The sequence below is a fragment of the Schistocerca americana genome, chromosome X, assembly GCF_021461395.2.
Source record: "Schistocerca americana isolate TAMUIC-IGC-003095 chromosome X, iqSchAmer2.1, whole genome shotgun sequence".
In the NCBI taxonomy this organism is placed as follows: domain Eukaryota; kingdom Metazoa; phylum Arthropoda; class Insecta; order Orthoptera; family Acrididae; genus Schistocerca; species Schistocerca americana.
Genome location: NC_060130.1, coordinates 1,012,018,429 through 1,012,043,276, shown reverse-complemented (window position 1 = coordinate 1,012,043,276; position 24,848 = coordinate 1,012,018,429). Strand labels below are relative to the sequence as shown.

General features: G+C 42.5%; 1 protein-coding gene across 4 annotated transcripts in view; it reads right to left on the bottom strand.

Moving 5' to 3' along the window:
- Positions 1 to 24,848, bottom strand: part of LOC124556660 (leucine-rich repeat protein 1-like) — a 98,259-nt gene that overhangs the window by 12,302 nt on the left and 61,109 nt on the right. For 3 of the 4 annotated variants that reach the window (XM_047130627.1, XM_047130628.1, XM_047130629.1), the window contains exon 6: positions 8,999 to 9,184. In XM_047130627.1, the coding sequence (XP_046986583.1) occupies positions 8,999 to 9,184 (186 nt within the window). Of the gene's footprint in view, positions 1 to 8,998; positions 9,185 to 9,973; positions 10,496 to 24,848 lie in introns of those variants that run through there. The other variant, XM_047130630.1, reaches the window with a different exon arrangement.

Genomic DNA, 24,848 nt, shown 5'->3' with positions numbered 1-24,848 from the left:
TTGATATGCTTCCTTGTGAACTGCTAGCACTTGGAGTGTTTTCTTGCAATGTCAGAACATCATCACACTTGTCTTGTAGTGGTGATGCTTCAGTTTCAGATTCACCAACTAGTTTGTGGGTATTGTCCTTGAGGGGTATTACGTTTGAAGTGTCACAACTTACTTTCATTTTGGCATTTACTATTTCTATTATTTTTGCAGTTACGAACTTTTTTCCTAATCTATTTAGGTGGAAACCATGTCTAGTATGGAATCTCCTTCCTAGTTTGCTTATATCAATGAAAGTCACATTTTCAAATTGTCTGCATATCTGTTTCATCTCACTATTTGCACTTTCCACTTCTTTGTTACCGCAGGACCATTCCGCTAGGTCATGACGATGTGGTACTGAAAATACAATGATGTTTGTACATCTTAGTTCATACAGTCACCTTTCTAGCGAAAGCAACAGATCTTGTTTTTCGTTTCTTGCGACGTCGTTTGTTCCTGCCAGGAAAACGGCAAAGTCTTTGTTGCTTAATGTGGGAATTTTTTCGTGGCTTATTGCAGTTGCTGTGCAGAATTTTGCACCTGGTTTCACCATGGAAGTTAAGCTCACATTGCTTTTATTACGAAAGTCATTAGCTATGTTTCGCCCTTGGCTGTCTGAATATATTTCAATTTTTGTAATTGTTTTGGAGCTACAAAATGTAGGCCTAACTGCGCTGTTTATTTCCTCTTTTCTTTTTCACACAAGCCGATAATCCATCGGAACTACATAAGGTCGGCAGATGTTTGTTTACTAAATTTACGTCGGATTTCTTGTTTTTCTGCGTCAACGAATTTTTTTGTTCTGGCTTACTTACAAGATCCTTTTGCTTTTCACATGGTTCATGAGCACTATCACTAGACATTGCACTTCCACAATCTGTTGTGGAAAGTACTTGAAATTAGTTGCCGTGCACGAAGCTTACATTTATTTCACAATTCTCTTGATCTTGTACTTTTTGTTTGTGGCCGCTCCACTTCACCTTTGTCCACTTTTTGGAAACTGTCGAACTATCTTGCAGAAAACGTGGCGTGTTCACTTCAGTTTTTCTTTCTTGAATTTTAGTAATATCCTTTTTCAGGGCAAAATTTACGTTTTTGTGGACACACACATTTTGAACTTTTACCTTCGACGCCATCTTGTCGTGTTTCAGTTATGACCGTGTGCACGATTTTTCTTGAGAATACAGCACTGGCCCTCATAAGGCTCAAAGCATTTGATGAAGCCACCGGCACTTTCAAGGCAAAAGATTGTTAATTTCAGTGGAAATTAATAGATCACCCCTGTGTGCTTCCTTAGTTTTGTTAAGAGCATTAAACAGTTTTTTGCTCATAGTTCACAGAAATCTACTCATCTACTCATTCTGCCAGCATGGAATGTATTTCAATCATTCATTCCATACGACATTCAACCATTACATGCCTTCCATGATGATTAATAACACCATTTAGAATTTTGTGAAATCACTCTTGTTGTGAAAATGGAAGATAAAAATTACCTTTCATGGTTAGTTTTCAGTGATGAGGCCAATGTTCCATTCACATGGAAAGGTGAACAGCCATAGCATATGAGGAACACAGCAGGCACATACCGTGGTTCAGTATGAGAGAGGCTCTGAAGTTTCACATCTTTTACATCATTTCCCAAGAAAATATTTAGACTCATTTCTTTCCAAAAAAAAAAGTAAAAAGTTAAAGGAATCATATATCTATGAATATAATAGAGGGAAACATTCCACGTGGGAAAAATATATCTAAAAACAAAGATGATGAGACTTACCAAACAAAAGTGCTGGCAGGTCGATAGACACACAAACAAACACAAACGTACACACAAAATTCAAGCTTTCGCAACAAACAGTTGCTTCATCAGGGAAGACGGAAGGAGAGGGAAAGACGAAAGGATGTGGGTTTTAAGGGAGAGAGTAAGGAGTCATTCCAATCCCGGGAGCGGAAAGACTTACCTTAGGGGGAAAAAAGGACAGGTATACACTCGCGCGCACACACACACATATCCATCCGCTGTTCACCTTCGTCTTTCCCTCTCCTTCCCTCTTTCCTGATGAAGCAACTGTTTGTTGCGAAAGCTTGAATTTTGTGTGTATGTTTGTGTGTCTATCGACCTGCCAGCACTTTTGTTTGGTAAGTCTCATCATCTTTGTTTTTAGAATCATATATCTCGATATGTTGAAGATCTGCCTTTTTCCACAACTGTATTAAGATGCTGAAAATTTCATTTTTGGAACAGAACAGTGCACCACCACATTAGCATTTGCACTTGAGAACATCGTGTGTGTGTGTGTGTGTGTGTGTGTGTGTGTGTGTGTGTGTGTGTGTGGTTTTCATTCTCTTCTTTTTTCTGCTTTTTGTAGGGGTTTGCGAAAGACTATCTGTGTGTCTCCCCTTCCGACAACTTTGCGTGAGATGTGACACTGCATAACAACAGCAGTGAATTCATTAACTCCAGATACGCTCAAAAAAATATAGGGCAAGTTTGACAATTGCCTTGATGTTTGTTGTGTGCCTAGTGGAGGACTTGTGGAACATTTATGAAACATAAATGAAAACTTTGATTCTAAATGTAATTGTAAAAAGTACTTCAAGGCTGTATGTCCATACATTTAAAAACATATTTCCTAATAAAATTGGATGGTCCAATTGAAAATAAAAACTTCCAGTCCTATGCATAAGTTAATATTCATCCCAAGTTTCTATCTTTATTCATGTAAAAAATATAGTCTTGTGAAACCCGATTGACCTTTTTGAAGCAACCTATATTTTGGACTATGATAGGATCATCATTCCCCTTTGAGACTACATGTTGAGAGAGAGAAACGACACACACACACCTACTGATGCAACGTGAATAGAAGTATACCTATAAATGAATGATTTGAGTCAATAGAAGTATGCCTATAAATAAATGTTGTTTGTTTGTCCCACGTGTGTTCCTACACCAGGCCCGGCAAAGTGTGGCTTGCAAGTCATTCCCCTTCAGTGAGTGCTTCCCCATTGTGTGGTGCCATCACAAGCCCACCACAGCCGTGCCAGCCAATTGCACGGACAACTGTCCGTCAGTTGTCGTGGGTCACGAGCTCTACAATATCAATTCCCCGTACGTAAATAGCGAAAGACGTACATTACTACGACATTGATTTTCATTTAGTTATTTGACTCAAACTCTTATACTTACATTAATGAGTTATCTAAATATTTAGGTTAAATTTATATAACTCGATCTCGACAAGTTCCGCAATATCAGTTTTAGTTTGTGCTGTAGCGAAATGAAGTTGATGTCCCAACAACTCTTTTGACAATGCATTACACTGAGAGATCTAATGTACTTCTTTGAAGAAAGTGTACTTTCACAAATGTATGTTGACTTAAAAAAAGACTAAGAGCAATGTCTGCGAGTTCTGGGAACCGATATTGTGGCAAAATTTAAAAAATGGTTCAAATGGCTCTGAGCACTATGGGACTCAACTGCTGAGGTCATTAGTCCCCTAGAACTTAGAACTAGTTAAACCTAACTAACCTAAGGACATCACAAACATCCATGCCCGAGGCAGGATTCGAACCTGCGACCGTAGCGGTCTTGCGGTTCCAGACTGCAGCGCCTTTAACCGCACGGCCACTTCGGCCGGCAAAATTTAAAAATTGCAGCATCTTCTTTTCTGTTCTTCATTGGATTCTTGAATAAAATTATATCCAGCTCTATACATTCAAAATCCTTATAACAGATATGTAACTCATTGAGGACTTCACCAATTATAGAAGTAAATCTTGAAAATTTTACTTTCCTGTGGTTTTCTTTCAGTTCGCAACAGCTCGAGAAATGACAAATTTTCCATGTTTGGTTGCAATTTAAACAACTTAAGTTCACACCAGAATTTATTAATATCCTTAAACATATGAGAAATTGTGCATTCATTTCCTTGAAAACATAAATGCAAATTATTTAAATTATCTGTAAAATCTGTTTGAAACTCCAATTCTGATAATAAAAAAAATGAAAATAATAATTTTCAAATTTTGAAGCATCCAATTTTAGTTCTCTAATCAAAATCTAGGGAAGTTCTTTTCTACATGGGGGAAAAAGTTAAACATTTTTCTGCAATTAACCAACAAATTTCAGAATGAAGAAGTATATCTCCATATTCCATGTCTCCTTCCAAAAATTGTTCAAATTTTCAATGGAATACAGATTGATATCGTCAGTGTATTATATTTGCAATTTTCGTTGCAGCTTTCACTGAGGACAGAAGGCTGTCACTTTTCCCGAACAGTTCTTCCCGATGAATGATGCCATGAAAAGTTAAATAATTTATTCTAGTTTTTCTTAATTGACAAACAAACCTATTTTTCCTGTCAACCGTGGCCGGTGTATCGTAGGTACTAACTGCAGAGCATTTTTAAAAACCACCTATTTTGCGGACAGGCTTTTCGACAGTGTTAAAAATAGCCAAACCTGTTCTGAACACTGAGACTAAAGCACGTAACTTTTCATGTACAGAAAAGTCATCCATTGTTATCAGTTGACTGAGACCTATTCAATCAATACTCTTGGTGAGACACAAAGAATAATATGGATGCTTTGCAATTAAATTGTTTTGTTTCTTCTTTATGCTATTTCACATATCAAGAATTAACAGTGTTACATTACAAGCATATGTTTTAAAATGTACAGTTGCATCAACATGGCCCAATGCTTTTGACATTCCTGGTGCACATTCTTTCACGAGTAATCCATCAGAGAAGCATTTCTGAGCTTCTGATAATTTTAAGCATATCAGAGATGATGTAGTTAAACTGCTTTTGTTTTGTGTGAAGTCATGGAGTGAAGAGAAATGTTGAGCAAGATTACTACCTTTATTTTGATTTAAGTATTTTTACAAGGTTTGTGCACAAAAAAGTTCTTACTTTCACTTAATCATTTTCACAGGGTTTGTGTACAAAAAAGTACTTACTCTCCTACTCCTCATTAAAAAGAAAGTTTTCAGTATTCTTTATTTTTGACATTCTTAAGAACCATAATAGAAAAATAGCCAGAGCAATAACAAGAACCACAACCAGAATGGTGGTCACAGTAATAACCAAATGACGAACTGAATGATAGTGCAATACAAAGAAGAGTAAATCTGAACAGAATGTCGAGAACATGCAGACGAACAAAACCACAGTGCCTCTTCGAATTCAAAGAGATGCTGCCCCACTCGACTCCTGATAAATGAGGAAACCGAAGTCTGTGGCCAAGTCATGATAACAATGTGTGGTTAGAGTTGGAGGGGGAAGCACTCACTGGAGGAGTCTGTCTCATGAGCCACACTTTGCCAGGCCTGTCCTACACCATATACTCAACTGTAATGAAACTTTGGTGAGTAGTTGTGTGCAATCTGCATAGTTTTCTGAATTAGTACATCCATTTTGCAACAGGTGGCACAAGAGTCATTTTAACAAATGTTTTTCATGTAGTTTAGCACTGGTACACGTGTTTCTGGTGTAAAAGTGAGCATACATGATGTAATTGAATTGACTCAAATACCAACAGTGAAATTTCATTTGTGTGTTATATAACACCTGGTGTTGATTGTGCAATTCCCATTGCCAGTTGACATTAGATAATAGATACCACACACATTTTCTTTTTTCCCCAATGAGTTTGTAATAGTCATCACAAGGCATTACTTCCACTCCCAAATCAATTATGCCACCCAAATGACAAAGTGATATGTTGATCTACACATCAAGCATAAAAGAAAAAGGCATCACGAGCTTCAGAAACAGATGACAAAAGAGACGCAAGACACAACTGCTGGAGTATGCAATGTTCAAGCCTGCTCATCTGAAACAGTCAAGTAATGGAAAGCAAAACTGGATACCATTTGAGTACGTACCACTCGATCCAGGAGAACACTGTATGCTAATTTACAGCATGGTGCATTCCATTATGATGCTAATTATGATTACAGTCTTCATTAAAGGGTAATTATGGGGAAAATGGTTTAATTACATGTGTATCATAGTGGCCTCAAATTTAAAAATGAAATACATGGAATGTGCTGCATGGATGGAGAAATTAAATTGCTATAATTAAATTCACCATCCAAACTATAACGTAGGTATCAAGTGACACAAGCCAATTGAAAAATTTCTTGAAAACAAACACAAATACAATCCATGTTTCTGAATGACATCATTCGGTGCAAAATATATGTTGTGTAAGAATTACATGACAACAGTCAAAGTGCAAATGCAAATTATCATCATGCAGGATTACTACCACCACTGCCAAACACAGATCCGAAATTTATTTAAATTTATTTCATGGGAAACACTGATTGACAAATTGATCAATGTTTCCAATTGAACAAAGGTACTAAGTGAGAAATGGTCACCGGATTACAAATTTTATTCAGTCCACATAATGTTGTTAATATGATTGTACAGAACTGCCGAATGGTAAACATATGTATCAATGGACTGGACTGTGCTGTCAAACAATCACAAGCGCTCATAAAAAGTGCACACAATACATAGGGTTCTGACAAAATTTAACAGCACAAAAACTGAGAAACAATACTGACAGACACTCCAAGATACTATACTGCGACAAATAAAAACAATTACATGAAAATGGAAAACTTCCAAAATGGGCCTCTTTGTATGCAAATAACAAGCTTATAAAATCAGTGTGCCACAGAAAACAGGAAAATAAGTAATATGTCATTCACTGACTTAATGCATGCTGTGGGCCCATCTGAAAAGAAGCCAATCACATAAGTTTACAATACAGTTGCCCATATTTTTGTATTACATTCACATGCAGTCCTACATGAGAGGAAATAAAAGAACTTTTGTTAATTGGACAATCATCATTGGATTCTCACGCTATTTCCACGTGTGTTCAAACAGAAATTGAAATCTTCAATGCATTTCATTGTCAAGCAACATGTTTTTGGAGAGATGTACTGTTTGATGTATTATACTGAATTACGAAATAGGGAATTGCCACAAGCATACATTTTGGTTTGGTTGGAAGGAAGAAATCGCACATCAAATTACTCAAGTTATCTCGGCAAAAATACCATATGTTGACACTGACATAAAATTATTTGAAGAGTGTCACCAAAAACAATTCATCATGCACGTCTGACAGAAAATGCACGAAATAAAACCCAAGAGACTTACTAGTCAAGACTATCTCTGGCAAAGACAGATATCTACTCAAACATCAATGATCACTTTAAACAATAAAACAGTTATGCTGAATTTAATGAGCATTTGTTTGTACTGTATTCATTGTTACTCTTGAAAACAAAGCACATATCAATGTCAAGTATTGCAATTCAGTGAAATCTATGAAGTAAATTAGCAAATGTAGCAATATGGCAGTTTGTTTGAGTGGGAAACACCTCATCTCTCAATGAAATTGCCCAACATCAACTGGAATGTTAAATTAGTAGCAACAAAGCAGTATGGCACATTTTATCACTTTCAATCCATGAACGACATGTAACACTCGTTCATTGGGCAGTGCACCTGAAAATGGACAGTGTGTGTACTTTATAACATAAAATGCACATGCAAGGGCATTGTTATCACCACCATGAACAACATTAACTACATTTTTCTCATTGGGCAGGGATGATGTGTTTGATAAGACTCTACTCTACTCTCAACTGCCAACATACTACATATGGAATGCATCAGCAACAAATTTCAACCTCGCAAATAAGGTAAAGCAGTTGCGGGACACTCCAAATTATATTTAATCAACACATTAGGCCGTCTGTATACTATTCACCCACACAATGCAGAATGCTTCTGCTTGTGATTACTGTCACTGTATGTCAACCAACTTCCTTCCAAGAACTGAGAACAGTGAATGGTGAAGTATGTACCACTTGTCATGAAGCTTGCCAAGAATTAAATCATCTTGAAAATGATGCATATTGGGACATTTCATTCACTAATGCATCGAATACTGCTCAGGCACAACAAATATGAACATTAGTTGCAATCATGGTGATGTGCTTCCCACTCCATCCGTTAGATCCTTGACAAAAACACAAAGCCTACACAAGTGAAAACACCCCACATCATTTGCATGCTATGGCATTTAATTCACACCAAACTTGTTAAATGAGGCACTGGTTTTGACTGAGGACATAAGCTTACCATTCTTCGAAACATAAATTCACCATGACTTTGCAACAGCACCAGACTTTCCGAGAAAAGATGATAAACAATATCATCAAAACCTATGTTTTTAACCAGAAAATTACAATACGAGATTTACTGTTGCCATGTATCCCACTGATTCTAACAGGTATGCTATTTGCAGTGTCTGGAGCAACTTGCATTTACAACAGCCATCAACAAAGTGCAGGGACAATGACAAAGTGTGTGGGCTAAATTTGGTAGATCCATGCTTCTCACGTAGACAGCTGTATGTGGCCTTCTCATGCATTGGAAAACATTTTGACTTATTCATGTATGCACCAGAAGGAAAAAGAAACAGAAAAATTATGTATCCAGCAAAACTTCAATGAAAAGAATTTAAACACAAATAATTTCTTTCTTTGAGTGGCACTCAACGCATGTGGGTACTCACTAGTACCTACGTATTTTAGATTCCTGTTCGCAAGAAAACTGTAAAGTATTGCAATAATTTGTTCTTTTTAAGTGCCTGTGTGCGAATTGGTGGTTTGTCTTTAAAGGTGAATGGTGGTATGTCTTGTAAACTTTTGTTTAAGTCCATTCCAAACTTTTCATCATTGCAATATTATTTTTTTGTCACAGGATCATAGTTTTCTGGTCAATCAATCTCAAAATGTGATAAGTAAGCAAAGGTACAAAGGATCACATTTCAGGAGGCAAATAAGTGATCCAGGGAGAAAACTATGAGGGAATTGTGCATCAAAATTACTACAGGAACACTATAGCTCCAGAAGAAATATAAAATAATTACCTGTAGTCAATTACAACCCGGCTGGCTAATTCTTTCAGAGTTAGTGCTTCTTGATTCTGAGGTGTTTCCGATACCACAAAATACTGTGCAATGAATGGATTGTTTGACAAACTCAGGGAGAAAGTGGCATGAGGAAAAAGATTGTACGGAAATATTCGCATCCTGTTGTTGGATACTGAGAGAACTCTGGAAAAAAAAAAATTAAAATATAGTATCAATTAATGAAAGAGCAACCATTATCATTTAAAATGACAGCTTCTGAAGCTAATGTTTCTCCAACTTTGCTTTCCACTCATAAACAAACAGATTTCTAAGGGAGGTATAATGTACATCGAAGTGAATCATTATGTAACATCGACATCACTTTCTCCCACTTTTAATCTTAATTGAATATGATAAGAAATATGCAAAACAATAAGTTGTTGGAGATCGGTGTATTTACTCCACAGGGCAATGCTGCAAAACAAGGTCTTCAAAAAATGGCTCTGAGCACTATGGGTCTTAACATCTGAGGTCATCAGTCCCCTAGAACTTAGAACTACTTAAACCTAACTAAGCTAAGGACATCACACACATCCATGCCCAAGGTAGGATTTGAACCTGTGACTGTAGCGGTTGCGACCAGACTGAAGCACCTAGAACCGCTCGACCACACCGGCTGTCTTGGTACGACGTAATAATTTTAATGTATTTTGGTAACTTTTGTATAGAACTTCATATTTAAGTTTGCTATTAAATTTACTTCTCCTATAAGATTATTATTCAATGAAAATATTATTACACAATGCAAAAAATTTTTCCAAATTTCATTGGAAGTTTCACTAACATATTTATGATATTTAATCAGTGAAGCAGACATGGAGTGGTCAAAATAATACGATCACCCTCTTAACATGGGATGGGAAACTGACAAGATTATGTAAAGTAAATTGTGGAATAAAATATAAGATCTGCAATTTCAATGTTTTAGGATTTTAATTCAAGGCACTTCTAGACAGAGTGTGTGTAACAACAGAGACAGTCACTATAGCAAGCTGTGTATATAGTCTTAGAGCCATTCCAAGAACCATTTAATATTTCTGTAACAAATTTTACAGATTGGAAAAAATAAGAGAGAAATTGGTAATACACACATTTCTTTACTAGGAAAGTGTCTAACTACTGTTACCTGGCATTTTCATTCTTTTTTTTTTTTTCCTTGAGCTAATGATTTTTTGTTGAAGTTGACAACTGATGTGTTTATTTTACTTTAGTTATTTATCAAATGTATGCATGTTCCATGGATTCAAATAGTGATGAGCTTGCCCTGGGTGTGAAATTTGTCAAGATTATGAGTATGTGTATTTACATAATTGAAAACTCAACATATTTACAATGAAAATAATATCACAAAAATAATACAAGTGATAAAGTAAGACTATCTTCTCACTTCAAAGGTGTCATGTTGAGAACCATGTTTGGCAGGCCCCCTTGTTGTCATACTGTTGGACAGTCAGTCTGCAATACATATTAACAGAATTACATAAACTAAGTAATGACTAAATGCAAATAACCCAAATTCTATAATATTTTTATTAACATTAAACAATCATGAAACTATTTTAAGCTCCCATTCACAAATTCCTGAACAGAGTAGTAAGAGTGATACGGCAGATATCTGATGTATTGCAATGTTGAAAAGGGATTCACTGTCCCTGAAGATTTTTAAGTCTATGTAAAATCAGTTGAAAATTTTTTATCAGCATACTCAGCACCTTGAGGTAATTCACTGGGCTGCCACTTGGACATTAGGCACCACCCAATGTCTCCTATGTCTCTTGTCATCACACAACCGGCACATATGATGTGACAATCACTTCACATCCACTATTACAAAGCATGGCCACCTGTTGAGAAATCACAGCTGGAGTGGCCATGCATGATGGCTGCACAGCCCCTCTCAGTGCCATCTGTGACATGCCATCTATGTACGTGATCACCACCCAGCGATTGCTCTCAGTCTGCTCTCACTCATCATCCTATTTACTGCACTAGCTAGAGCTGTACTGTATCTGTCTTGCCACATGGCTATGTCATGCATTGCATCTGACCGGTTTTGGAGAAGCTGTCTTTTTTTTTCTGCATTGGGAGTTACAACATAATCGGTGAAGATCATCGGCATCTTTTCATGTTTATTATGTACCCGTGAGCCCTGTGCAACAGGCTACCTTACCACGTGTGTCAATGGAAGTTGTGCTATGGCAGTTTCAACAACAGTAGTTGGGGGACAGAAATGCCAGGAAGCTTTACTGTATGCGTTGCTCTCCTGCCCATCGGCTACAAATCTGCCATTGAAGTTCCCACCATACGATGAGCCAGCAAAAGAGTGGGAAGCATATGGGAAGTGCGTCCAGCAGCACTTTGCTGCATTCCAGGTGATGGATCCAGCTGTAGTAAAATCACTTTTCCTATTATGGATCTCAGCAAATACATAACAGCTCTTCTGCAAACTGGTCCCTCTCACGGAACTGGCACACCTGACCTTTGACAAAATGTTTGCTCTACCAATTACTTAATTTCACCCACACTGCCATGTCATTTTATCACCATGTATGGGCAGCGGAAGTGCGGAGATTCAGTAGGGAATGTCATTTTGTGACTCCTGTAAATAAGGAATTGTAGGCAAAGGTGATGATAGGGATGCAATCATTCGGACAGCTCTGGATATGGAGGTGTGTCAGAAAGCTCTGAAATTTCAGAACCTGACTTTGTAGGCCATTTTAAAATGGGACTAATCCTTTGAAGTTTCCAAGGCCATGGGGTGTCGAATAGAATTCTGGGGCAAGGTGGCAGCCATCATGTTAGACCCGGGCCCCACTCCGGCTCATCTCAAACAAGGAAAAGGACCTCGGCCCTCCAAACAGTGCTCATTTCCATCACGCCTGGACTGTTTACGAACACGCCAGCCAAGACTGTATCGACATGTGAGCACAGTGTGAGGCACGCTAGAAGGAAGGACATCTTGTGTGTCTACTGTGCTCTTGACAAAAAACTCACTTTGGCAGGACCTAACAAACATTTATAAGAATTCGTTGAAGTCTCATACCACAGTGGTGTCATCTAAGTGTAGCGGGTCTAATGTAGCTGTGGGAAAAGCAGAGTTAAGCACGGGCAATCCTTGCTTGTCAGGATGGGTGTGCGACTTTAGTGGAAGACAACAATGGATGTACTCACAATCCCTTACTTAATCACTGAATTCCACTCTTCCATGAACAAAAACAAGTCTTCAATTATTCCATCCCATTAGTACAGTCACTGCACAACATATCGTCCTCCACATAATATTCCACATTGAGCATCAGGCAAAGTAATGGCCAGTGGTGCAGACAGGTGAGTTGCTCCACAGCGTAATGGTGACATGGCATGTTGACTCTGCAACAATGATGCAGACGCTGCACAAGGCTTCATACAGCTGTGGTGCACAGCAAGGCCAGCCTGCAGAGTCATCTGTCGGTATGGCAGGCCACAATGCCCAGAGGCACGGTGATGGCCAGGGTCAACCTGTGGACCAACCGACTGCAGAGCAGGGGCAGGTGGCTGGTGGAGAGTTGCCTGCCTCGGTTTGGCAGACAGGTAAGGGTCACTGGTTCACTACCCACTGGCAGCAGAGTTATGGCGATGGCTCCGAGTGACACAGACTGGGTGTCACTTACTGTCCAGCTGGCCAAGCGATTATAAGCTGGTATAGCTGCAGTTAAATGCTGCTTCTGCCTGCTGATTCCATAGTAACAGTGGTATTTCTGGGGTTTGCAGAAGCATCTGGAGTGTGTTTATGACTGGAAGGTGTGGCATAAATGGCAGCAGCTCAGCCAAGTTGCATCAATTAGGTGACATTGGGCTGTGGCCTGGTTCTGGCACTCGTGGTCTGATGGCACAGGAGCTGATCATGCAGCACCTGCTATCTGGCTTTGGCGTTGTTTCAGTTCTGGGCTCCAACTTCTGTTGCTTACAAGTTCTCCTATATTTTTATCCTTTACATAAAAAACTGTTCATCATGCTCACATTGCACAATAAACAAGTTCAGCTACAAACTCACACTCGTGCCTCTGCATACCGGGGTATCGTCTCAGTTGTGCGACTGGATTCCTGATTTCCTGTCAGGAAGGTCGCAGTTCGTAGTAATAGACGGAAAATCATCGAGTAAAACTGAAGTGGTATCAGGTGTTCCCCAGGGAAGCGTCCTGGGACCTCTGCTGTTCCTGATCTATATAAATGACCTGAGTGACAATCTGAGCAGTTCTCTTAGGTTGTTCGCAGATGATGCTGTAATTTACCGTCTAGTAAGGTCATCCGAAGTCCAATATCAGTTGCAAAGCGATTTAGAAAAGATTGCTGTATGGTGTGGCAGGTGGCAGTTGACGCTAAATAACAAAAAGTGTGAGGTGATCCACATGAGTCCCAAAAGAAATCCAATGGAATTCGATTACTCGATAAATAGTACAATTCTCAAGGCTGTCAATTCAACTAAGTACCTGGGTGTTAAAATTACGAACAACTTCAGTTGGAAAGACCACATAGATAATATTGTGGGGAAGGCGAGCCAAAGGTTGTGTTTCATTGGCAGGACACTTAGAAGATGCAACAAGTCTTCTAAAGAGACAGCTTACACTACGCTCATTCGTCCTCTGTTAGAATATTGCTGCGCGGTGTGGGATCCTTTCCAGGTGGGATTGACGGAGGACATCGAAAGGGTGCAAAAAAGGACAGCTCGTTTTGTATTATCACCTAATAGGGGAGAGAGTGTGGCAGATATGATACGCAAGCTGGGATGGAAGTCATTAAAGCAAAGACGTCTTTCGTCGCGGCGAGATCTATTTACGAAATTTCAGTCACCAACTTTCTCTTCCGAATGCGAAAATATTTTGTTGAGCCCAACCTACATAGCTAGGAATGATCATCAAGATAAAATAAGAGAAATCAGAGCTCGAACAGAAAGGTTTAGGTGTTAATTTTTCCCGCGCGCTGTTCGGGAGTGGAATGGTAGAGAGATAGTATGATTGTGGTTCGATGAACCCTCTGCCAGGCACTTAAATGTGAATTGCAGAGTAATCATGTAGATCTAACCAAATCCTGTATGCCTTGACTACCAGGTTTAAGATGAGAACATCAAATTTCTTTCCCTGCACTTCCGCTGTCGTTAAGCCATGTTTAACATGTACCTGTAATCAGCGAGGACGTCATTTTGATGGAGAGGGTCCACGAATATGGTTGTTCTCGGCAGTTTGCAGGATTTGACCCCAATCCAGAGAACGCATCCCGTGCCACCACTGATTTTAACAGAGGTAGTTGTACGTAATGCCCACGATTGCGCGGAATGAACTTGTGGAAGTGGCCACGTTTCACAAGCACCTTGCAGTGGAATGGCGTAGAGGCCACCAAAACGGTGGGTTTCCGCACCGAGATGGACAGCTTGCATCCTGTAATCTACTACACTCTGATAGGGGTGGAGGAAATCCTTCCTCAGGATGACATCCAAATCTTGCCTTTGTTTTCGGATTACATCCATTTCTAAAGACTAGTGGCTGGCTCCGATTTTCAATTTAAGTAGGCAATACCCAGCGGGTACGATTATTTTTTCGCTCAGACCACTACTGTGGTAACGGGGTGGTTTTAACACTCATCTATCCCCATGTCCTATGAATAGTACGCTGGTTTGGGCCCCAGTGGCGATAAGCACTCTTACATTTTTTCCTCAAACTTTGATATTGAGGAGGATACTTGCCGCCTCATTTATGACACCGCGGCAGACTGGGTGCATGAATTTTACAGAGGGCATGGTCGGGCAGCGTGACTTCCCCCCCGACAATTTCTCGGCTGATTTTGGGGTTGTGGTGGATTGTTGTTGACTTGTTGCCTCAGCTGATTGTGCGAGGGCCCCCCGTTTCCCGGGTTCTGCAGGCAGTTTCTACTCATATGCCGTATAGTTCCAAACAAAGAACAATAAGGTGCACGGCAGCATGGCCTGCCTTTCGGCAGCATTGGTATGCCTGCTTGTATTTAAAAATTGGACGCGGTTGTTCATTCGGATGCACCGAACTGGTAATAAAATGCCCTACCTCCTCTTGCATCATTATGAGTCTTAAGGCATTGTGAACCAAGGCAGGTGATGCTATTTTTACCTCTCCTCCAACACACAGGTCGCCTGCTCAATTAACATCTCTTTACGGTCAGAATCTGAACCCAGCGTAGAAGTGCGGCAAGCCACAGTGCGGATTCAGTCAGCAACTGTCTCTACATCCTCCCCTTGCTTCGGGTGGAGGGTGGACAACTTGTCCCTGTAATAGCTGGCGTCACACCTGTCCGAATAACTCTCTCTCAACCCAGCCTCTAACATGACAAAAGAGACGCTGTCCCTAAGGGTGTGAACTGATTCAATATATGTACGGGCATCACCTGCCAATTAAAGGTGGAGTATATTTAATAGGAAATTGTTTGGCCAAGCGCGAGCGTGGCCTAATCCTTGGACAGTTTGTAGAAAGGAATTTATTTGTTCATTAGGTTTCCCAGAAAACATTGGAATGAAATTGACTGAAGAGAAACTGTTAGCCAAAGTTACAATGGAAGGCTGGGGTACTGTGCTACTTAAGGTGCTTGCAGCCATCATTTGCGGTGCAGCAGGGTGTGTTTCTGATGCACTTAGATCAACAGACTGGGTTTAAGCCAATTTTTGGCATTCTTCCATCAATTCTATCTTTCTCAACATTAACTTAATGACTTGTAGTTGAAGGGCAACTACTGGGTCTGGTTTTTCCATAGGTGGGGAGTTCCCTTCGCCAGTGGCGGTACTATGGGTTTGAGGCATGGTTACAACATTAGGACACCTAGTGCTCGCCGAAAACTTTACAATTACAGCACAAAAAAAGGACCTACACTCGACAAGATGATGGCGTAGCTGGCAGGAAGGAGGCAGTGACAAAGAAAAATTGATCAATGAACGCACACAAGCTGTAGTTGCAGCGGTGGTGGGTCGTCGACGGCTGCATCCCGGCGAAGATGATGTCAGCAGTGTTGACAGCTGTGTGATGTGCCTCAGCTAGTAGGCCGGAAGATGGGCGTTTCCTGGATGGTGGCGTGTAGCCGGAACATGCCACCGTACTGCATCGGAGCGGTGTGGAAGACGGCTACCCACAATAAGATGTACCATTGGACTGCCTGAGAACGGCAGTGGTGGCGGCTGGCTGTGTCGCACAGCGAGGAGGAGAGAATGCCAAAATGGCAGAAGGCTGCGTGGCGGACCACGAATGCGTGCTCTTGTTACTGCGCATCGCATCTGGTGCGTCAAGTGCGAAGTACTCCTGGCAGCCTCATTGGGTACGGCAGGTTGAACTTCAATTAGGTCGATAACGGAGAGCGATCCCATTTCGGACACCAGATGTTAGTGTGTCCAGATTGGCGAGGAAGGGAGAGCAGCAGGCACCTGTTCAGGTGATGAAGTTAAACATTTTATGATAGACATGATGGTTTAGTTCAGTAAAAAGTGGTTGAAGGCAGGCCTAGAGAAGCCGCCGAAACTGAATGGGCTGCTGCCTAAGAGAGCAGGAGAGGAGAGCGTCTAACCGGGTCAGAAGCTGCCAGTAGAAGATAGCAGATGGCATTCCGCTCCCAGCAGCTGGCTGGGCTCCACCCCCACGTGACCACCTCCAAACCTCCCTACTGGACAGCCAAATTGTAGACACGTGGTTCAATAGTGTTACCTCATCAGCAACACGTGAGTTTAGCTGCTGATGGTTCAACATGGGAGTTTCGAAGTGGTTCCAGCATAATGCAACGTGACTTAAAAGCTGAAACTAGCTGCCAGGCAGAAGTCACTGGCGAACATCAATTGAAATACAAAAAATTAAATTTTTATAATATTACATTCATACAGTAACGGCCCCCACTATATACCACCGTTGAATGAGGATCTTCCCACCCTACATCTACATCCACACTCCGCAAGCCACCCGACGGTGTGTGGCGGAGGATACCTTGAGTACCTCTACCGGTTCTCCCTTCTATTCCAGTCTCGTATTGTTCGTGGAAAGAAGGATTTTCGGTATGCTTCTGTGTGGGCTCTAATGTCTCTGATTTTATCCTCATGGTCTCTTTGCGAGATATACGTAGGAGGGAGCAATATACTGCTGGACTCTTCGGTGAAGGTATGTTCTCGAAACTTTAACAAAACCTGTACCGAGCTACTGAGCATCTCTCCTGCAGAGTCTTCCACTGGAGTTTATCTATCATCTCCGTAACGCTTTCACGATTACTAAATGATCCTGTAATGAAGCGCGCTGCTCTCCGTTGGATTTTCTGTATCTCTTCTATCAACCCTATCTGGTACAGATCCCACACTGCTGAGCAGTATTCAAGCAGTGGGCGAACAAGCGTACTGTAACCTACTTCCTTTGTTTTCGGATTGCATTTCCTTAGGATTCTTCCAATGAATCTCAGTCTGGCATCTGCTTTACCAACGATCAACTTTATATGATCATTTCATTTTAAATCACTCCTAATGCGTATTCCCAGATAATTTATGGAATTAACTGCTTCCAGTTGCTGACCTGCTATTTTGTAGCTAAATGATAAGGGATCTATCTATCTATGTATTAGCAGCACATTACACTTGTCTACATTGAGATTCATTTGCCATTCCCTGCACCATGCGTCAATTCGCTGCAGATCCTCCTGCATTTCAGTACAATTTTCCATTGTTACAACCTCTCAATACACCACAGCGTTATCTGCAAAAAGCCTCAGTGAACTTCCGATGTCATCCACAAGGTCATTTATGTATATTGTGAATAGCAACGGTCCTATGACACTCCCCTGTGGCACACCTGAAATCACTCTTACTTCGGAAGACTTCTCTCCATTGAGAATGACATGCTGCGTTCTGTTATCTAGGAACTCCTCAATCGAATCACACAATTGGTCTGATAGTCCATATGCTCTTACTTTGTTCATTAAACGACTGTGGGGAACTGTATCGAACGCCTTGCAGAAGTCAAGAAACACGGCATCTACCTGTGAACCCGTGTCTATGGCCCTCTGAGTCTCGTGGACGAATAGCGCAAGCTGGGTTTCACACGAGCGTCTTTTTCGAAACCCACGCTGATTCCTACAGAGTAGATTTCTAGTCTCCAGAAAAGTCATTATACTTTAACATAATACGTGTTCCAAAATTCTACAACTGATCGACATTAGAGATATAGGTCTATAGTTCTGCACATCTGTTCGACGTCCCTTGTTGAAAACGGGGATGACCTGTGCCCTTTTCCAATCCTTTGGAACATTACCCTCTTCTAGAGACCTACGGTACACCGTTGCAAGAAGGGGGGCAAGTTCCTTCGCGTACTCTGTGTAAAATCGAACTGGTATCCTATGAGGTCCAGCGGCCTTTCCTGTTTTGAGCGATTTTAATTGTTTCTCTATCCTTCTGTCATCTGTTTCGATATCTACCATTTTGTCATCTGTGCGACAATCTAGAGAAGGAACTACAGTGAAGTCTTCCTGTGAAACGCCCCTGTCTGCACCAGTCATGAGCTGGAAAAATTGAAGCAGCCATCCAACTCTTCTGACAAGATCTGCCCGGTTTGTACTGCTGCACGGGCACGTGGCTAGGTTCGAGTCAACGCACTGTGACGCAGCTCGCTGCTTTCCCATGGAAGAACGGGTGGGATATCCCACTAGGCTGCCACCTAGATGTCAGGCACTAGCCAACATCACACGACTGACACATATGACAGTCATCTACATCCACTACTGTGAAGAGTGGCTGCCAGGAGGAGACACAGCGGCTGGGTGACCGAGCACAACAGCTGCACAGTGCCTCCCAGTGGCACCTGCAACACGCTGTCTACATATGCGGTCGCCACCTGGCAATCATCATTAGTACCTGTCTTGCCCTTGTGGCTATGCCATACATTCCATCTCTTGTGAATTATTGTCCTGTGAGATAGTTAAATATAGTTGTTCTGGAGGTGCTGTTTTGTGCTTTTTTAAGTTGCAAGTTACAAAACGTCTTTCTGCAGAAAAAATATATATATAAAACTCCACCGAAGCCGGACCCACGCCCAGTTGAAAAAGGAGGAGGGAGAGGAGTAACACCTCGTTAAAAAACCTCGGTTCACCTGGCCCGGGTGATAGTACTTCGTGAGGGTCCCTCACCAGGGAAACGGTGAAGACCTCAACGGCAGTGAAGGCGGTGATGAAGATCGTCAGAATGGCAGAAGAGGCAGGCTTTTGTATAAAAGCACCAGACTGTAGCATCTGTTCCCACAGTGGGCGGCTACAAAAGGCGTCTGTCCCACATATTAGTGGTGGCCTCACTTACAATTCTAAGCTAAATGCTTGAATTTTTATCATCGAAAGGTTCAACTACCTTTCCCAAACCAAACTTTAACCTAAGACATGATGGTAAATTTCAAAAGGAAAACTACTCCAGGAAGTAACCAATCTTCCATTGCCATTCGTGGCAGTGCAACTAGGCCTTTGAATTCTGGAGAGCCTAGAACATCATGTAAGGAAGAGTCGGAGCTTCCTAATGCTTCTTCAAAGATAAGACCCAAGAAAAAACATCTACTGGTGACTATGAACATCAACACACTTACGAAAGTTGGAGAACTAAAACACCAAACAGACAATCTCGATCAACCCAACATACTTATATTAGCACTTCAAGAAACAAGGTATCTGGATGAAAATGCATTTGAGTCAGGTGGATCTACAAAAGAAAACCAGCCATTAAAAATTCCAATAATACGACTATATTAGGAACCACATTTATGGTCAAACAGCACTTACAGAATCAATAACTAATTTTAGCTCCCCATCAGAATGAATTTCATTTCTGACGTTCAAGTCGGGCAATAAGCGTTACACTATTATAAATGCACATGCACCTATCAACCGACATAAAAAACAAATGTTGACAAAGTGGAAGATTTTTGGGAAATGCTAGAACACGAAACATCCATATTGTCAAAAGAACATATACAAATTTTAGTGGGCGACTTTAATGCACAAGTTGGCAAAGAAATAAAATTTAAATCAGTAGTTGGAGATTATCCAGCACATACAAGAACCAACAGAAATGGGGAAAGAGTCATAGATTTTTGTAAACAATTTAATCTGAAACTAATGTCGACATGTTTCAGGAATCCAAATCAAGGTGAATATCAGTTGGACCATGTGGCAATAATGACTCGCAAGTACAAGGAAATCTTGGATGTCAGAGTGAGGAAGGGCCTAAACATAGACCTAGACCATTATCTGACTGAAATAAAGACCATGTTCCAACCGAACAAACCTGAACCAAAACCAAGAAGATTTCCAAGAGTAAAAACTAAATTTCAAACGCAAAATCAGGAAAAATTCTGTGGTATACTAAACACAAGAAAAATGGATGATTGGGAAGAAATTAAAGAAACAATGCTAGAGTCAGTTAAAGAAATGGGACAACCACAAAGAATACCAAAACACAGATGGTGGAACGAGCTGTGTGATGAAGCAATTGACAATCGACTAAAGGCATGGAAAAAATGGGACAGTAATAAGAAACATGAATACGGGGAAGAGTTTAAAGAAGAAAGGAAAAAGACAGCAAAAATCATCAGATCAGCGAAAAGAAAATATGACAAAGACAGATTAGAAGAAATGGATTCAGACTTTAAAAGGATCCATGGCTGTTCACTTTAATTGTGAATTAAATTAAAGGGAACAGCCATGGGTAACAGGATGGCCCCCTCGTACGCCAACCTATTCATGGGTCGCTTAGAGGAAGCCTTCTTGGTTACCCAGGCCTGCCAACCCAAAGTTTGGTACAGATTTATTGATGACATCTTCATGATCTGGACTCACAGTGAAGAAAAACTCCAGAATTTCCTCTCCAACCTCAACTCCTTTGGTTCCATCAGATTCACCTGGACCTACTCCAAATCCCATGCCACTTTCCTTGACATTGACCTCCATCTGTCCAATGGCCAGCTTCACACGTCCGTCCACATCAAACCCACCAACAAGCAACAGTACCTCCATTACGACAGCTGCCACCCATTCCACATCAAACGGTCCCTTCCCTACAGCCTAGGTCTTCGTGGCAAACGAATCTGCTCCAGTCCGGATCCCTGAACCATTACACCAACAATCTGAAAACAGCTTTCGCATCCTGCAACTACCCTCCTGACCTGGTACAGAAGCAAATAACCAGAGCCACTTCCTCATCCCCTCGAACCCAGAACCTCCCACAGAAGAACCACAAAAGTGCCCCACTTGTGACAGGATACTTTCCGGGACTGGATCAGACTCTGAATGTGGCTCTCCAGCAGGGATACGACTTCCTCAAATCCTGCCCTGAAATGAGATCCATCCTTCACGAAATCCTCCCCACTCCACCAAGAGTCTTTCTGCCGTCCACCTAACCTTCGTAACCTCTTAGTTCATCCTTATGAAATCCCCAAACCACCTTCCCTACCCTCTGGCTCCTACCCTTGTAACCGCCCCCAGTGTAAAAACTGTCTCATGCACCCTCCCACCACCACCTACTCCAGTCCTGTAACCTGGAAGGTGTACACGATCAAAGGCAGAGCCACGTGTGAAAGCACCCACGTGATTTACCAACTGACCTGCCTACACTGTGAAGCTTTCTATGTGGGAATGACCAGCAACAAACTGTCCATTCGCAAGAATGGACACAGGCAGACAGTGTTTGTTGGTAATGAGGATCGCCCTGTGGCTAAACATGCCTTGGTGCACGGCCAGCACATCTTGGCACAGTGTTACACCGTCCAGGTTATCTGGATACTTCCCACTAACACCAACCTGTCAGAACTCCGGAGATGGGAACTTGCCCTTCAGTATATCCTCTCTTCTCGTTATCCGCCAGGCCTCAACCTCCGCTAATTTCAAGTTGCCGCCGCTCATACCTCACCTGTCTTTCAACAACATCTTTGCTTCTGTACTTCTGCCTCGACTGACATCTCTGCCGAAACTCTTTGCCTTTACAAATGTCTACTTTTGTGTGTGTATATGAGGTTGGATATGGGTGTGTGTGCGATTTTTTTTTTTTTTTTGTGGTTTTAGGGCGCACAACTTCAATGGTCATTAGCGCCCTGACTACTCTAAGAATGCACCGCGAGGCACAAGTTGACCACAACAACTAAAAGGGAAAACACGATAAAAGACAGACTGACAGGCATAGGATTAAAAAACAGCATCATCAAATGTCCTTAGCGAGGTTTGTCAAATTGATAAAACGAAGAACACGAGCAGCTGCTCGTGGGTCATCCGCTAAAATGGCATCGAAAGTATTTGGCAGGTTAAGATCGAGGCGCAGTGTGTTAAGATCTGGACAGGACATTAAAATGTGTCTAACCGTCAGCAAGTGCCCACATGGGCAGAACGGCGCCGGCGCAGCCGTCAGCAGATGGCGATGGCTGAACCGGCAGTGTCCAATTCTTAACCGGGCTAAAACGACCTCCTCCCGCCGAGAAGGGCGTGAGGAGGACGTCCAAGCCACGGGAAGAGGTTTTAAGGCCCGAAGCTTGTTGTCGGTAAGTGCAGCCCAATCGGCATGCCACAGAGATAAGATGCGCCGACAAATCACCCTGCTAAAATCGGACGAAGGGACGCAACAAGAAGCTGTCCGAGGCTGGAGGACCGCAGCCTTGGCCGCGGCATCTGCAGCTTCGTTCCCGGGGATACCGACATGGCCAGGAACCCACATAAAGCTAACTGGAGAACCGACGTCCACCAGCTGCTGAAGAGAGCGTTGGATCCGGTGGACGAAAGAGTGAACCGGGTACGGATCACTGAGGCTCTGGATGGCACTCAGGGAATCTGAGCAGATGACATAAGCAGAATGTCGGTGGCGGCAGATGTAAAGAACAGCCTGGTAGAGGGCAAAGAGCTCAGCTGTGAAGACCGAACAATGGCCATGGAGCCGGTATTTGAAACTTTGTGCCTCGACAATAAAGGAACACCCGACCCCGTCATTGGTCTTAGAGCCATCTGTATAAATGAAAGTCATGTCGATGAACTTCGAACGAAGTTCCAAAAAACGGGAGTGGTAGACCGAACCGGGGGTGACCTCTTTTGGGAGCGAGCTGAGGTCAAGGTGAACGCGGACCTGAGCCTGGAGCCAAGGTGGCGTGCGGCTCTCGCCCACTCGAAAGGTTGCAGGGAGTGAAAAACTAAGGTGTTGAAGGAGGCGACGAAAGCGAACGCCAGGGGGTAGCAGGGCAGAGACATACAACCCGTATTGACGGTCAAGAGAGTCGTCAAAAAAGGAACGATAAGACGGATGGTCGGGCATTGACAGTAGCCGACAGGCATACCGACAAAGCAGTATATCGCGCCGGTAGGTGAGTGGCAATTCGCCAGTGTCAGCATGAAGACTCTCTACGGGACTGGTATAAAATGCTCCGATCGCAAGTCGTAAACCCCGATGTTGTATGGAGTTGAGGCGGCGTAAGATGGATGGCCGTGCAGAGGAGTATACGAAGCTCCCATAATCCAGCTTGGAGCGGACGATCGACCGATATAGACGAAGTAGGACGGTTCGATCCGCTCCCCACGACAGACCACTGAGAACACGGAGGACATTTAAAGAACGGGTACAACGGGCGGCCAAATATGACACATGTGGAGACCAGCTAAGTTTCCTGTCAAATGTAAGGCCTAAAAATTTGGTTGTCTCCACGATTGGGAGAGCAACGGGACCGAGTCGTAAGGACGGTGGGAGAAACTCTCTGTAGCGCCAGAAGTTAATACAGACCGTCTTCTCGGCAGAAAAACGGAAGCCATTGGCGACACTCCAGGAGTAAAGACGGTCAAGAGAACGCTGAAGACAGCGCTCCAGGACACGTGTACACTGCGCGCTGCAATAGATGGTAAAATCGTCCACGAAAAGGGAGCCTGATACATCAGCTGGGAGGCAATCCATTATTGGATTGATCGCGATGGCGAAGAGGGTGACGCTCAAAATTGAGCCCTGTGGCACCCCATTCTCCTGGCGAAAGGTGTCGGACAGGACAGAACCCACACGTACCCTGAACTGTCGATCCATTAAAAAGGAACGAATAAAAAGAGGGAGGCGACCGCGAAGGCCCCATGTATGCATGGTGCGGAGAATGCCCGCCTTCCAACAGGTGTCGTAAGCCTTCTCCAAATCAAAGAACACAGCCGCGATCGGGCGCTTCCGCAAGAAGTTATTCATAATGAAGGTCGACAAGGTAACCAGATGGTCAACAGCAGAGCGGCGCCTACGAAATCCACATTGTACATTGGTAAGTAGGCGTCGAGACTCGAGCAGCCAAACCAATCGAGAGTTAACCATGCGCTCCATCACTTTACAGACACAGCTGGTAAGCGAGATAGGTCGATAACTGGAAGGCAAGTGCTTGTCCTTCCCCGGCTTAGGAATCGGGACAACAATAGACTCGCGCCAGCATGCGGGAACATGTCCCTCAATCCAGATGCGATTGTATGTACGAAGAAGAAAACCTTTACCCGCAGGAGAAAGGTTCTTCAGCATCTGAATATGAATAGAATCTGGCCCTGGAGCAGAGGACCGTGATCGGCCAAGTGCGTTTTCGAGTTCCCGCATGGTGAATGGGGCATTATAACTTTCACAATTCGAGGAGGGAAGTTAGGTGGCCTAGCCTCCTCTGCCTGTTTGCGGGGGAGGAAGGCAGGGTGGTAATGAGCGGAGCTCGAAACCTCTGCGAAAAAGCGGCCGAAGGCATTGGAGACAGCCTCAGGGGCCACAAGGACGTCATTCGCGACCTTCAAGCCAGAAACTGGTGAGTGGACCTTAGTGCCAGATAGCCGGCGC